This window comes from Berghia stephanieae, chromosome 3, assembly GCF_034508935.2.
Source record: "Berghia stephanieae isolate SIO BIC M18660-M18661 chromosome 3, UCSD_Bste_1.3, whole genome shotgun sequence".
NCBI lineage: Eukaryota > Metazoa > Mollusca > Gastropoda > Nudibranchia > Aeolidiidae > Berghia > Berghia stephanieae.
Genome location: NC_088362.1, coordinates 85,710,692 through 85,727,655, shown reverse-complemented (window position 1 = coordinate 85,727,655; position 16,964 = coordinate 85,710,692). Strand labels below are relative to the sequence as shown.

General features: G+C 33.6%; 1 protein-coding gene across 1 annotated transcript in view; it reads left to right on the top strand.

Moving 5' to 3' along the window:
* Positions 1 to 16,776, top strand: part of LOC144968698 (adenosine deaminase domain-containing protein 1-like) — a 31,450-nt gene extending 14,674 nt beyond the window's left edge. Inside the window, exons 4-14 of the mRNA XM_078907295.1 lie at positions 533 to 678; positions 1,645 to 1,775; positions 3,119 to 3,233; positions 3,894 to 4,017; positions 4,310 to 4,496; positions 5,012 to 5,144; positions 5,989 to 6,147; positions 6,949 to 7,055; positions 8,334 to 8,513; positions 11,809 to 12,088; positions 12,660 to 16,776. Of these exons, the coding sequence (XP_078763421.1) occupies positions 533 to 678; positions 1,645 to 1,775; positions 3,119 to 3,233; positions 3,894 to 4,017; positions 4,310 to 4,496; positions 5,012 to 5,144; positions 5,989 to 6,147; positions 6,949 to 7,055; positions 8,334 to 8,513; positions 11,809 to 12,088; positions 12,660 to 12,918 (1,821 nt within the window). The 3' untranslated portion in view covers positions 12,919 to 16,776. The remainder of the gene's footprint in view (positions 1 to 532; positions 679 to 1,644; positions 1,776 to 3,118; positions 3,234 to 3,893; positions 4,018 to 4,309; positions 4,497 to 5,011; positions 5,145 to 5,988; positions 6,148 to 6,948; positions 7,056 to 8,333; positions 8,514 to 11,808; positions 12,089 to 12,659) is intronic.
* The last annotated feature ends 188 nt before the right edge of the window (positions 16,777 to 16,964 follow it).

The window sequence follows — 16,964 nt, the reverse complement described above, 5'->3', positions numbered from 1 at the left end:
AAATGAAAATGAGAGTTTAGGGAGCAGGCACCAGTGTAAGATAAAGATCTGAACAAGTGTGTATGAAATGGTGCCAGACAATGCAAGAAAGAAAAATACAAGAAAAATAACCATCCCAAGAAATCAGTCTTCCTCTACTCTTGGGATGATTTTTTTTCTTGTACTTTTCTTTCTTGCTTTGTCTGGCATTGTTTCATACACACTTGTTCAACTCCCCCCCCCCCCCCCCCCCCCCCACAAAAAAAAACAACAACAGAAAATCTGATATTGCTTTACACATGCCATGCCCCGTTCTACATGTTAAGATTTGCTATTTCTTTAGAGGCCCTTGAATGAGTTCATCTATTGAAGATTGCACTCTATTCTATAGTAACTCATGTTTTTTTATTTATTTATTTTTTAAATTCAGTGTTGAAAGTTACCAACAAAGTCCAAAGTCCCAAATTAGTTGGTCTTTTCCTCCTATTTCTTTATATAATGACAATGTTTGAATTTTTGTCTTGCATGAAAACATCCCCGCTATAATTTGTAGACAGTAGATGATTCCCTTATCAAAGAGGTTCTGTCAGGAAAGAAAAATCCAGCAATGGCCATAAATGAGTATTGTGCTCGGAATAAAATCAAGTTGTCTTTTGTTGAAGAACCTGTCGACCCAAGTGCCTCAAGTCTTTATGGAAGGTAATTTTCACTTATATGTGTGTGACCCACTTCTTCAAATTGGCATTATGTTGATGTGTGGGGTCTTCTGACCTCCCAAAACATGGTATAATGTTGGTGTGCACCATATGCAGGCAAAATGAATTTGAAGTTTAAAAGAACAGTAAAAGTTATTTATTTTTTTGCACAATAGGAAATTATTTTCATTCTTCATGAGAAAGAATATAAATTTAACCCATGAAAATTTGTTGTCAATAAATTCAATCTAAAACAACCAAGTAGGTCACATACGACTTTAACCCATGAAAATTTGTTGTCAATAAATTCAATCTAAAACAACCAAGTAGGTCACTTACGACTGTGATTCAGTTTGAGAAAAATTGTGTTGAACATAACACCAACAAATCTCCTAAAATTTTAAACTCAATAAATCACCTTATATAAATAGATCAGTATTAGAAAGCATGGTAAAATTCTGTTCCACAGGTATGGGAGGAAATTGCCTTTGCACAAATAAAGGGATTTTTGGACAAATAATTTTAAAAAGAGTATAGATCATTTTACATTTCATGATTTTTAATAATCTTCATTCTAGACGTTGTCCTAGAAAATTTATCACCGTCGTAGAGGCTAAAACACATTCCTTGTGATAATATCTATAATTCTGATAGAAACAGCCATTTGCTTTTAATACAGACAAATAATGAAAGTCCCAGCAATCAATATTACCAATTACTTGCATACTTACTTACTTACTGCCCAATATGTTTGTTGACATGTATGGCAGCAATGAAGGACCTCCATTTTCCTCTGTCCGATGCCATCATCTTCAAGGAACTCAATGCTTCTCAAATTAGAAGTAAATTTAGCTTTGAAAAGTTGGGGTGCATTTTTTCTTGAGTAAATCTTTCCTATTGTGTTGGGCATTTGAAATACATTTATTCCATTGAAGTTCACGGTTTAATTCTGGATTTATTTTTTTTTCAGCTTTGCTGTTCGTGCTTTTTTGGATGACACACCTTATCCCCAGGGTGTGGGGCGGACCAAGAAAGAAGCAAAGTCTGAAGCAAGTCGACTTGCTATAAGGGCTCATGCGGGCATTGATGATTTTGTGCCTGGTGAATATTACTTTTATGTATTTATAGTTGATCAAAATTTTCTTTTAACAAACTATTTAAAGCAGATTAAATTAACTAAAAGACAGGACTGTAGACAGAATTTAATTTTTAAAATTTATCTGCTGTATAGTTCTATTATTAGACTGCTTTGACTCGAGAAAAAAATTCAAATGTCTGCAGTCTGCACTACGAATTGAGTCAATTAAACAGGTCAGTGACTTTTTAACTATGCCATTTGGTTATTCTGATATGGTTTTTTTCTGGTCCAAGGAGGTGGAGTCAATCCCTGTATTCTTCCCCAGGAAATGAAATGGAAATGCTAAATAAAACTTGAGTTTGAAAGTGGGGCTCTTGGGTCATATTATATTTCCCTCTCCACTCGCCCCATCTGCAGTGGCTATATTATGTTAAAATGTATATTTTATTCTGTCCTTATGTTATTTACTTTATACAGCAGCCACAGGAAATTTCATTTCATTTTTCCTTCTCCAAAGTTTATAATTGTAAAATAAAAGGTCAATAAGAAGAATATAAAGGTATTAGTATCTCTATCTCTCTCTCTGTGGCATATCACTTGGACGTAGCCTCCCACACAGTCCTTCGGAAGAAGTCTCTGTCTTGTGCCCATCTGCCACATTCCGTCACGCCGTTGTTGAGCCATTCCTGTATATCCTGTTGCCATCTTCTTTGTGGTCTTCCTCTGCCTCTTTTGCCCTCCGCCATGCCCTCCAGTACATCTCTCTCTAGTGTGTCGTGCCTTTTCAGGTGCCCAAAGTAATTGAGTTTCAGCTTTTTTATCTTACTCATTAGCAGGGACTTTTTTAGTCCTAGTGTTTTCATGATGTTTGCATTGCTTTCTTTGTTTGTCCACGGGATGCGTAAGATTTTTCTATAGCATTTCATTTCGAAGGCGGTTATTCTCTTTTCTGATTCTTTGGTTATAGACCATGTCTCGCATCCATATATTGCAGTGGGAAAAATACAGGATGTTAGGATCTTCATTTTCAGTCTGACTTCCTCGCTCTTCCAGATTGCCATCATTTTGTTTAGTTTGTTGCTTGCAATTGCAAGTCTTCTCCTGATATCTGGTGCCGATTTTCCATTGGCTTCTATTTGTGCTCCAAGGTAAATGAAATTTGTAACATTTTCCAGTTGTTCTCCTTCTATTTCGACCTGAGCAGTGCTGCTTTTATCTGTGCTCATTATTTTCGTTTTCTTTGCGTTTAATAATAGGTCTTTGTCTTCACTATGTTTTTTTTACCGATTTTACTAGTATTAGTATACCAGATGAAATTATTAGATTTGCATTTTGTATAAGATTGGCTCCCATATTGCTTTTCCAGTGGAGATAACCCCAGAACTTGATGACAATCGATTTCAAGAAGTCAGAGACCTAGATGACATTGTACAGGATCGCCAGCTGTTGTTTAAAAAAACTGTAACAAAGAATCCACAAGGGTAAGAATTATAACTTGTTACACCAGCTCCTCTACGATGAGAGGAAATGTGCCATGGTATTAACTTAAAAAAACTTTAGTAGAGATTTACACAAATTAAAAGCTATTGATTTACAAAGATTTAACGATGATTAAAAAGTGGAAAACATTCAATTAAGATATAAAGTGGGAGATTCAATATCATTAGCACAGCATAAAGTATATTTTACCTACGTATATTTACTTCTTTGGAAGCAAGAAAATTTTGAAAACCAGCTGGATTCAGTAAGATACATTGGAGGTTTAATATTTTCATAGTTCCTTATATTTTGGCATATTGAGCTTGTATAGCAATAACAAAAAAAATTGATAAAATAGTGTCTCCATTTCAAGCATGATCCGGCTATAAGCATGCTCCAGGTGCCAGTTGTTAAAAAATGCTAAAGTAGATAAAATTAAGTATAACAGTTATCATGTATTGTTAAAACAATCAAATAACTCTGCAGATGTTACCTATTCTATTTATCAGTTCTTTTGCATGAACATTTCCATACTACATTGGTTAACGCTTGTGGGATGAAAAGGACAAAGCTGGTGAGCCATGAAATCTACATCAAGACTTGCTGTTATGTTAAATCATTTTCTCCTGGCTAGTTATCATTATTTTTAAACAATGTTTCAGACTCACGGTGTGTCTTCTTAGTATTGGAGGTTTTGATTCTATAGAAGAGATACATGCTGATAGAGACACAGCTGTTGTCAGTGCACACAAAAAAGCAATTCGTATGGTGACCGGGTATCAGGAGGTGAGATTTGTTCTTGTCAACACTTTTTTGTTTCTCCCTGTTTCCCTAACAACACTGGCAAGGGTTGCTGAATGGAAATTGATGAAAATGAACTGTTGTGGTCAATGAAGCCATTAATGTATTATATTAAGCAACATAATTGATAAGGCATCTGAACTGAACCAATCCCCACAATTTTTTTTTCTGACCCTGAATCTAATACACTCAAGTAAAGATGTCACTTTACTAAAGTCATATCCATTGCACACATAGTTAGACTACATTTTGAATTGTTTTACATGTATTTCTATAGTTCGCAGGTCAAGACAGCCTGTCATATCCTGTGCTTGGCATGTCAGAAAATCCATTATATCCTAATCCAAATCTCGCAAAAGTGAGGGAGAAGAAAACTTTTGAAATTCTTGAACGATTGATGGAATCTCTCCCTCCAGAGTTAGCTGATTTAGACCACAGTGTAGCTGCCATTTTTAAAACAGAAAGTAAGTTAGAAGGTATCTCTGCTATTATGTCTAGATAGTTTTATGGAATGATTTTTCTTTAGCATAAAACTGATAGAAAATGCATTTTGAAAGTTACACGCAAAATATCACATAAAGACTGTAGAAAATATCCCAAATCTTTATAAAAATTTGAGAATGACCAATCCCTTCATTGGGGAGTGATTGGCTGCTTCATCATCTGCTTATTTGTAATCTTTGGGGTTTTTTTCTCTTTTGATTTTTGGCATGTCACATTTTTGTTCAGCTATTAAGCACTTGTTTTTGTTCATCTACAATTTAATTTTAGTAAAACATAAATTTTAAAGATTGCCGTGCTGAATTTTAAAGATTGTGTCAAAAAAGAAAGTGATTTATTTTTACTCATAAGTTTTTAGGGGTAGATCACATTACTTTGCCATATCATTTGTTGTTTTAATTATCATAACAATGATTTAATCAATTGAAATGATATTCTTAGCAGTTTTAAGGTACAGTTTTATTCTTTGATATTTTAGATTTCAAGACTGTTGGTACTCTTGTTGCTTTGGGTACTGGGTCCAGCTCTGTTGATGCAGGGCATCTGAGTGCAGATGGAAGATGCCTAATTGACTCAAGTTGTGTTACCACAGTAAAAAGGACATTTAGAAAGTAAGATAACTGGACTTTGTGTTTTGAAAAATAACAGATAACTTTTTCTTGATAACATACTTCTATTATTTGTTTGCAAAAAGTTTTTTTTTTTTTTTTTAATATTTCAAATTGCGGTTAATTTTTTATTGTATCGTGTAACTTATGACTAGAATAGAAATATGAGTATTTAGAAAGAGCATATCCATGGATTTTCCATCCACAATGATCTTTACAATGCTTCAGTTGTTTTCCCCCTAAAGGCAATGTGGAACCAGATTTTCATTTTATACAACATAAGTTGCCATGTTGGTATTCTTTTAATACTCTTACAAGATCTGTCACTACAAGTAAATGAAAAACCAAAATTATACATGGGTAAGCAACTGGGTGGCAGGTAAAATTACAAGAGAAAGAAAAAATAAATTACATCAGAAGTGAGACACTCAGCGGTAGGAGGAAGTGAGAATGCAAGGGCAGTTTGTTTTTGGCCGCAGACTCTACATGGCTTGCCTTGTAACATATGATGCCCTGTAAAGTATATGTGACATGAGCCAATCAGAACTTTGTTTTGTTATGGCAGCTAGATTGCCAGACTGAATTGTATTCCTCCTTGTTTCCAATAACAATTATTCACTATTCTGCTAAATTTCTACCAAGAACTTGCTGATAAATATCTTTGAATAATTACTATACACTTGATGGTTGGCACAGCACTTGTACTAGATATTATAAATCTCATTTTGTGAATCCTCTTAAATGAGGTATGTATATCAATTTGCACATCATTTTATATATTTTTCAAAAAATGCGTTATAGTATCATTTTATGAAATGATATGAGTTGTTGCTTTCGTTGTGGTTAGATATCTAGCACAAGAAATACTGAACTGTTATGGAGGATCACCATCAGTCTTTGAGAAGCACCCAGCAAATCCGTCCATCTTACGCATCAGAGAATCTGTCCGCTTTGATCTATTTCTAAGTCACCCACCTGATGGGGACTGTAGGGATTTTCTAGATAAGTAGGTGTTTTTTTCTTTGTTTTATCATCTTCATTGATTTGATATAATAGTAATAATGTTGCTGATGATGATAATAATAATAATAATAATAATAATAATAATAATAATAATAATAATAATAATAATAAATAATGATGATGATGATGATGATAATTAAAATAATAATAATAATAATACTTTCAAATAAATTAAAAAAAAAAAAGAATAATAATAATAATAATAATAACAAATAATAATAATAATATAAATAATGATAATAATTATAGTAATAAGATTAATAATGATAATAATAGTAATAATAATAATAATAATAATAATATAATAATAATAATAATAATAATAAAAGTAATAAAAGTAATAATAACATTATCATAATCATAATAACCGTAATAATAATAATGATAATAATAAGAAGAAAATGATAAAAATATAATTATAATAATGATTATTATTATAATAATTATATAAAAATAATGATAATAATAATAATAATAATAATAATAAATGATGATGATGATGATAAAAGAAATAATAATAATAATGATAATAATAATAAAACAAAAATTTGATATCTCTTATTGCTTTTATTTGCTTTATAAAATATGAGTAAATAATAAGAAATTGATTTCTTTTTGTGTTTATGCTGAGGATTTCAGAAGGAAATGTTATGTTAATACTTATGATTTCAAGCAAAAAATTATTGGGGTTCTAGTAGATTTCTTATTGCCACAGTTGTTATGATGTAAATTATTAAGAGAAAAACGTTGTCAAAATTGTTTTATTTTTATAATTTTTCCATAGGAGATCTGAATTTACAGAGGTGCAAAATACTCAAATTTTGGAAGGAGGGCATTTGCCTACATTCACAGATGACTATCATGGGTATCTTAAATGTCGAAATGAAGTAGGTAAGATTTTTAAATAAGGAAATTATAATTTATTATAATTACCTTTTGTGGCTTTCCATGTGGTTCTGTTGGCTGCGTTAATACCACATTTAATCTTGTAACGAGGTTGAACAAAAAGTGTGGTGATTTGGCATGGATAACAGAGGTACGGTACGGAAAACCCAAATTTAGATTATATAATTGTTGTCTTTAGTTTGCATTGAATAGGTAGAACTTTTTTTCCCCATTAAAATGGTACAAATATTTTTAAATTTCGAAATTTGTAGAAAATCGCCCAAATTCGAGCTGCTATGAAAGCAACCTTTTGACCATTTCAAAATGCCATATTTTCATAAATAATCAAGCCAGACTTCTGAAACTTACTAACAATACACATCTTTTTATAAACAATATGTGTATTTTTTTCCTGAGCTCTAAGTAAAATATAAATAATTTGCCCCCAAAGCCAAAATTGTCAATTTCAACTGGAAGTTACAAAATATCAGCAATCGTGCCTCTTGCCTGAGTCGGCGTATGAGTGAAGTGACTACGGCAAATGTTGTAGTTGAGTTTCATTTTCAGTTGGCTGGGGACGCAAAGCTATAAATCGTGCTTTCGTATACATCATTTTAAAACTGTGATTTTAAAGTTTCTTTTGATACCAAAATCGTCCAAAATTTCAAATTTTTCTTTAATTTTTCATCAATTTTAAGTTTTTAACTTGAAATTTAAAACTTTGAAAAAATTCATAAAAATGCGAATCTGGTATGGAATGAAAGCTTGTTCAATCTTCTTTCTGATGCTGCCATTGATGTTACTATTAATAGCACTGACGCAATCAGTCTAGTGGAGAGAAAAGACAACTGTCAGTCAGTTACGGTGTTCGAGTAGCAAAGCGTCGGTTCCAAAATTGGAGTTTACTCCTCTTCTTCAACTCAGAGCTATATAATAACAGCAAATCCTATGAAAAAAAGCATAAACATTTTTTAAAAGATGAAGATTTTGAGATTTAATTTGGTACCAAACAGGTTTTATGTGACGGAATAAAAATGAGAAATAGATAGTGACGATTTGAGTTCAAATTCTCTGTTTGCCAATAAAGCCATGACTCGATAAGAGGGTTTGCATACCTTATAACAGACAATAGTCAGGGTACAATTTCCTCTGCTAAGTGTTGAGAGTACCTTAATGGAGGATTTGTTCCATATGGTCTTATCAGGAAGAAGCTGGAATGGTAAGAATTAAATTATAGATATTTGTGTTTTTTATGTAGGTAATTTTTATATTTTTGTTTTTTAGGAAGTGTTGAGCACACTTGTCAAACACCTGATCAGTCGACAATTACCAATGCTAAAAAGACCAATGAGTTGTGGGTGATGTCAGCTTCAGACAAATTGCTGAGATGGAATGTGCTTGGCCTGCAGGGTGCTGGCCTCTCTCATTTTACAGAGCCAGTTTATCTTAGTTCTATTACCATAGGTAATCACATTTCTTTTAGCTGATCCTTTATAATAATAATAATAATAATAATAATAATAATAATAATAATAATAATAATAATAATAATAATAATAATCTTTATTGTCCAAATTAAAGGCAATTCATGTTTGGTTCATGGTATGAACATCAACACATTTACAAATACAGACACAGCCATACACGAACATACACGCTTGCACATTGTTTCTACACATGTATATCTTGCTTTTTCTAAGGGCTTAACTCTCTCATGTTCATATTGCCATGGTAATTGATTACATTTGTCTAATTCCATTCATGTTGAACTCAAGAGAGTTAAATTATTTGGAATATCACTCACACTATTGAATTATTGAAAATATTGTAAGTATTTCTTTTGGATTTTTGTAATTTTGACCTCAATACATACAGGGATATTTGAAAATATTTGTTGTAGTCGTTCAGAGTCAGAGGGCCCATGAAGCTTGAGTTTATCCCGGTTTCTATGGCTCTAGATTGACTATAGCCACTCTTTGGATAGGACATTAACCTATCACACATTAATTTCCGTTAATTCTATCAGACCTAGCTACTCAATCACTCCCGGGTGTATAGGGGTGTTAGAAAAAAAATCTCAATTGCTCCTGGGATTGATCTCAGTCTCTTTGTATGAGAAATGAGTGCTCACTAACTGAGCTGTTGGCACTGCCTTAAAAGATGTAAACATTTAAAAATGACAATACTGGGCGGGGTTCCTGGCCTCCCATAGTGGGCAGGGAGGTACATACTGTCTTCTATCCCCTTATATCTGTTTTCCAACATGCTTTCTGTCTTTGTCTTGGCATAAGATTACAGTGCAACCTCAATATAACGACATCGTCGGGACCGGGAAAACGTGTCGTTACAGAGAGGTTTCCTATGTGTGTATATCAGGAGGTGTTTTGGGTCTTGTGTAGTGAATGTATACTATTTCATTTTCCCTCTGTAGTTTATCCGGGCTTGGCACCGGCAATGAATGGAGAGTGGACAAAGGATTTATAAACAGTCCAGTGTTGACCTGTCACAGGCATTCATTGGGTGAAAGGCGAGCCTTCTGATTGGTGAAAGGCGAGCCTTCTGATTGGCTGCGGTGTTGTACAAATGTGACTATTGATTGGCTGAAAAAGAAGCGTTTTCATTGGCTACAATAAGAACTAGCTCTGGGCTTATTACGAGTAGACAACATACATAGAATGGAAGATACCACTTGTAATAGTTACGAACAATTTCATGGTAGACAAACACCTTCAAGGTTTGTCGGACCAGAAATGTCGTTATACAGGTGTTTTGCTGAAATGTACGTCGCTATAGAGGGTTTTTTATTACTAATGATATATAGTAAAATAAAATGGGACCTGAGTACCATGTCGTTATACAGGGAATGTCGCTATAACGGATGTCGTTACATCGGGGTTGCACTGTACTTGGTTTTGTCCTGGCCCTGGCCGGAGTCCTGGCTGGAAGGGAAACAGTCAAATGCATAGTTATTGTTTGGGAGATGATAATATTTTCCTTGTAAATCATCTCTCTGTGTTATGTATTATTATATTTGTTATTATTGTATTATGTATAATGTAAGCATTTCAGTGTATTTCTCTTTGTTGGATTTTGTGCTTGTGTCCGGATGAGACTTATAGGTGATCTCAGACTAAGTACATTGGTGGTATGCTCTTGGAATCTACATCTGATCCCTATTTGTTCCAGTTCCCCTTTGTCTTACTTACTCTTGTGTGCTTTTATTGTAATTCTAGAAGTTTTTACTATCCCATTTTCTTCCTTTATACTGGCGCTGATATAACCTAAATGTGTTGCAAGCACCGTAAAAACCTTAAAAACAAAAACAAACAAAAATGACAATAATTAAACAAAATGTAATTTACATGATGAATAAAATGTCACTTGGGCATAAATTGTATTTTTATTAATAGTGGATTGTGGTGGATTACCTCGAAATTAAAAAAAAAAAACATTTTGAATCTTTAATATTTTTCTTAAATGAACAAAAATAAGCATATTTTTAAATCTGGTGCTAGAGGAAGATTTGGTTTGAGACAACGATTGTGGATTTAGATTAAAAAAACAGAAGAAGTTCCTCTTTAGGCAGGACATTGTTTTCTTATCTTATCTTATCTTACCAAAGGCTTAATTTAGGAATTGTCCTTTAAATGTCTTATACAAAAGTTTATAATTACAGAATCTCATACAGCTTACATTATTTCATTCACAGACAGTTTTACACAACCTTGAATGTAAGGAAAAATATATCCATACGTCAGTGTAAAATCGAAAAATACTATCATAGTATTTAAATTAAATAGGTAATTGAAAATTGCTCATGATCAAATGAATTATAAATGTACAAAGTTCAAAGTACAATTAAGTGTTAATGACAACAATAATCATGAAAGCAACAACGATAATAATCATACATAAGTCTCTGATAAATTATCATGATTTAACATTGTTTCAGATGTCATGCATTTTACTTTTCAACATTTACAAACCTCTCTACAAAATCATGAAAGTAATGGAATCAATTATATCCATATGACAATTTAAAGTTTAAAAGATAAATAAATAAATGAATAAATAACTAAATAAACAAACAAACAAATAAACGAACAGATAAATAAATAATAAGTTAACAAAATCAAATTGAATTAAGAAATTAACCAATTAATTAAAACATTTTTTAGTAAAATAAAATAAAACATATTGGTCATGCTTAAATCTCAGAGACTTTAACTCCCTATCAACTAAGATTTTAAACTGATTCAAAGAACATGCATATTTTGTGTTAAAACAGAGACTATTTCATGTTTTCATTATGCATATAATACACGAGTTCTGTCGTATTTTGTCTGAAATCTTGGAATGTATATTTTATATTTGTCGCCTCTGGTATACGTAATCTTGGAAAATGTAAACAAAATTGATGGATTTGTATCATTTATATTATGTATTATGTTGTAAAACTGAATTAAGTCTCCTCTAATTCTTCTGTATTTGGGACTAGGTAGATTGAGGAATGCTAAACGTTCGTCATAAATATGGGGAGGGGAATTTTTTTTTTTTGGAAAGCTGATGATATAGTGGTTTTAGTCCTTTGGAATAGGAAGTCAGGATTTGTATCCCCGAGGAGACGCAGATATTTTTTAAATTGTGACTTTGGAGTTTCAATCCCTCTATCCCATGTAATCTTATCACAGTTGGACATTCATTTAAAAGTTGTTAATTTAAAACTTTTTTTGAATGAAATTCATTTTTATTTATTTAGGTTGTAACCCAGAAAATGACCATGGCCATCTTTGTCGTGCTGTGTGTTGTAGACTTTATGATGGTCTTCAAGAAGAATTGCCACCACCTTACATCATTAATCACCCGGTGCTTAACTTTAGTCCAACATCTGCCCGTAAAGATCACTCAGCCAAGTCAGGGACAAACAACTCTGCAATGTCAACATTATACAACAATATTACCAATATATCTACCAATTTCTGTTGCACTGACGCTAAACTTGAGGTTATTGAAGGTCGCACTGGGCGGGCGCATCATTTGTAAGTGGAAACTGAAATAGGCATTCATTCTTCATAGCTTATTTATATGGACCATTTTAATACCTATATTCTTCACAAAGGTACATATTTTACGCTGTGAACCCTTGCTTTTTTTTTTTTTTTAAGGGTTTTACCAACCCTTGCTTGCATTAAACAACACATACATTGAACATGAGAGGATGCTATTAAAATTGTCCAAACTATCGGGAGCCTCTGTGGTGTAATGGTAACACGTCTGACCGGTAGTCAGAAGGTCTAAGGTTCGATCCTCAGTCAAGGTAGACTGATGTTTTAGGATGGTTTTTTTCTTGTATTTTTCTTTCTTGCTTTGTCTGACACTTTTCATACACACTTGTTCAGATCTTTTATCTTACACCAGTGCCTGCTCCCTAGTTTCTTAATTTGGATTGTCATTATAATGATTGTGATTACCTTTGTAATTTGAATCATCAAATGCTTATCAAAAGATATGCTTTGTAATATTAATGTTTGAACTGTTATCTCAAAAAATGGGGATAAAATATACTTCGGAACTTCATTATTTAATAAGATTTTTATCTCTCACCCATAGGTCACCTTTCAAAGTGTCTGCCAATGGAGCCAGTCGTCTCTGTAAAGCAGGTTGGCACCTCAAGTGGTTTTCTGACCTATGTAAAGCCAATGGTGGTGCCAAGAAACATCTACTCGGCCCGAATGTGTCTCCAATACAAATCAAGGCAAAAGCTGTCAGCTATCAGAAAGCCAAGAAAGCATTTTTTGCACACTGTGTAAAATGCGAGATTGGGAAATGGATGCATGTGCCTATCGAGGCTAGCATGTTTACAAAATAGCCTATCACACTGATTATTGACTACTGACAAAACTTGTTTTTAATCCCTTACCAACCCTGTCACCTTCTTTTCTATCGTAGATCAGTCTATTTTGTAATTTTCCCTCTTTCTGGTTACCTTCTCAACTGCCTTCTTCCAAAAGCACCATAACCTCTCTCTATTTATTTTTTCTCCCTTCAGATTCCAATTCACCACATTATTTGAAATGTTGGTGCCATTTCCCAAGTATGGGCCCAATCTATTTTCGATTTTTTTCCCCACATTTTGTTCCCTCTGGTGTCTCCTTTTATTCAACAAACTCCATCATTTATAATCCTATCAATCAACCTGATTGTGAGTGAGTCTGCAGTTTGAGTCAGTCTAAACTCTTGTTTAAAAAGATTAGAATCACTTTAATTAAGGTCTGAAATGCATCATTTATGTTACAGCCAAAGAACTTACAAGACTGAATCTCATTTCTTTCAGGGTGAAATATCTTTCAATCTCCATTCTTTGCTGATGAATTTGAAGTCAGCATGTGCTTTTTCAATGCACAATATAACTTCAAATACCTTTTCCCCAACTTCCAAGATTAGAATAAACCAATCTTTTCCAAAGAATATGTTAAAACACACCCTCACACACAAACACACACACATGCCTTGTTATATGGCCTTGAGCAAATTATCATGTCCTAGCTCATTGGGTGCTGTTTTTTAGTAAATACCAAGCTAATTTGATATTATTTCTAAAAGAACACAAATAGGTTTGCAGTTAAATAGAGATAGATAATGGTCAATATTATGATATGAAAGAAATTCACTCTCCTCTTTAAAGGATTAAATGCCATTTTCATATCTAGTTCACCTTGATTTGATACCAGACCGAAGTTAATAAAAAAACTAATAACATCGGGGCCAGAGGTCAATGTTGCTATCCAGAGATTGTCGTTATTCAGAGGCTGCACTGTAAGTTTGAAATAATTGTAAATGACGTTATCCTCCATTGATGCCTTGTCCTTGTAAGGGATATTATTTGCTCATTAAATAAAAATGTTCTTCAATCATGGAAAATGTCATGTTTTATCATCATGCTCATAGCACTTCTCAATGCTTCAGTTATTCCCAGACTTCCATTTTTTTGCAACATAAAGTCACCATAAGACTTATTACTTTATTATCATTTTAACAATATCCATCACTATGTCCACATTTGAGTATATTGTTATAATATGCTTAGTGTCTTGGCTACAGGTACAGTGCGAGTTCTAGCTGGGTGGGGTTCCTGACCTCCCATAGTGGGCAGGGAGGTAACTTACTGTGTCTTCTATCCCCTTATGTCTGTTTTCCAACATGCTTTCTGTCTTTGTCTTGGAATGAGATTACTTGGTTTTTTTCCTGGCCCTGGTCGGAGTCCTGCCTGGGAGGGAAACAGTCGAATGCATAGTTATTGTTTTGGGAGATGATAATATTTTCCTTGTAAATCATCTCTCTGTTATGTATTATTATATGTGTTATTTTTAATGTATAATGTTAGCATTTGAGTGTGTTCCTCTTTGTCGGATTTTGTTCTTGTGTCCGGATGAGACTTATAGGTGATCTCAAACTAAGTACATGGGTGGTATGCTCTTGGAATCTACATCTGATCCCTATTTGTTCCCAGTTCCCCTTTGTCTTACTTTCTCTTGGGTGCTTCAAATCTAATTCTAGAACTTTTTACTATCCCATTTTCTTCCTTTTTACTGGCGCTGATATAACCTAAATGTGTTGCAAGCGCCGTAAAACCCTTAAAAACAAAACAAAAACAAACCTTTTCTATCTTTGGCTTGGAATGGATTTCTTGGTTTTGTCCTTTCCCTTGTCAGAGTCCTTGGCTTGGAGGGAAATAGTCAAATGTATAGTTATAGTTTTGGGAGATATTTTTTTCCTTGTAAATCATCTCTCTGTTATGTGTTTTTAGTTATGTTTTCTGCTTTGGACGTTTTATTCTGTAAGCAATTCAGTATATTCCTCTTCGAGGGGTCCTGTGCTAGCGTCTGGATGAGACTTTTAGGTGATCTCAAACTATGCACGCTGGAAAGTGTGCTCTTGGATTTATATCTGTTCCCTATTTGAACCAGTCCCCTTTGTCTTACTTTTTCTTTGCTACCTTCACTTGCAATTCTAGATTTTTTTATTTACCATCCCATTTATCTTTTTACTGGCGCTGAAATGACCTTAATGTGTTGCAAGGGTCTTAAAATTAAAACCCTTAAAACAAACCAAAAAAATTCCCCAAAACAGGTGCTAGTTCTAGAGTAATCAATATTTCCCATTTGGTCGTGGATAATGACTTTGCAACAGTGACAAATCTAGCCAACTGCACAAACTCAGCATTGGTGTGACTACATTGCTGTGAAGATAAAACCAAAGATACTATAAAATATTTGACACATGGGAAGTTATCTTTCTTGATTTCTTTATATTGTTGATTTTTGTTTGCCATTGCCATACTATTTTATTATTTTTTTGTTTGTTTTTCTTTGTTGCATAAACTTCAAATCATTTTCATTGTGATACACAGCATGTTTGTGGTGATATATGATTATGGTCTTAACTGACACCTCATTTTAAGGAGGGGAAATGTCGGCTTTTCTGGACAGAGGGTGGAGGGACTACAGATCAGTCTACCTGCTATTCCCAATATCGTTTATCCCTTCCTTGTGACTTTTTGCTCTGATTAAAAAATTTTCCACTTTTTGCAGTCTCTGTTGAGATGGAAACAGCCAAATAAATTATATCATTATGTGAGAGATAACTCTCTGTCTATCTCTCTCTCTCTCTCTCTCTCTCTCTCTCTCTCTCTCTCTCTCTCTCTCTCTCTCTCTCTCTCTCTCTCTCTCGCTTTTTCTCTTTCTCTCCCATCTATCTATCTATCTCACATAGTGGGCAGGGAGGTAAAATACAGTGTCTTCTATTCCCCTATATCTGTTTTCCAACATGCTTTCTGTCTTTGTCTTGGAATGAGATTACTTGGTTTTTGTTCTGGTCTTGGCCGGATACCCTGGCTGAGAGGGAAACAGTCAAATGTATAGTTAGTTTTGGGAGATGATTTTTTTCCCCTTGTAAATCATCTCTGTTTTGCACTGTATTATGCTTTGTTTATGTATTATATATGATTTGTAAACATTTGAATGTATTGCTCTTAGTCGGGACCTGTGCTTGTGTCTGAGATGATATTTTGTTCCTTGTAAATCATCTCTCTGTTATGCATTGTATTATGTTTAGTTTACATATTATATTATATGATTGGTAAACCTTTGAGTGTATTCCTCTCAGTTGGGACCTGTGCTTGTGTCTGGATGCGACTTTTAGGTGATCTCAAAGAAAGTACTTTGATGGTGTGCTCTTGGAGTCTACATCTGTTCCCTATTTGAACCAAGTACATTTTCTTTTGTGCTTTAACTTTAATTGTAATTATAGAACTTTTTACAATCCCATTTTCTTCCTTTTTACTGGCGCTGATATGACCTTAATGGGTTGCAAGCGCCGTAAAACCTTAATGGGTTGCAAGCGCCGTAAAACCCTTAAAAAACAAAAACAAACAAAATGTTTGAACCAATTCCTCTTTGTCTTTATTGCAAGCGCATAAAACCTTAAAAACAAACAAATCTTTGTCTTAGAATAGGATCACTTTGCTTTGTCCTCTACCACCACACTACCCAAGTTATTGTTGATTTTTGTTGAAAAATGAGATTATTTTGTTTTTGTTGTTTTTTGCTTTGTTACCAAAAAAAATAAACGAATGAGAATTTTATATTTCAAATGTGCAAATTTAAGTGAAAGGTTGATTTTTCTTGATGGGTTTTCTTTAGAATAAAGCATTACATTTATATCCAAACAATGCAATATGCAAGTCATTATCTTGCGTCTTTTCCATTTTTGACAAAACCATATTTCTTTTCAGCATTGTGGGTGGAATCTGCTCAGGGAGGGGAAAACGCGCCCCGTTTTGCTGTGGCTTTTTGCTGAGGGTCATTGACTTTCCTTTAGGGCTGGGGAGTCTTTTGCTTTTTTTCCCCTTCCCAC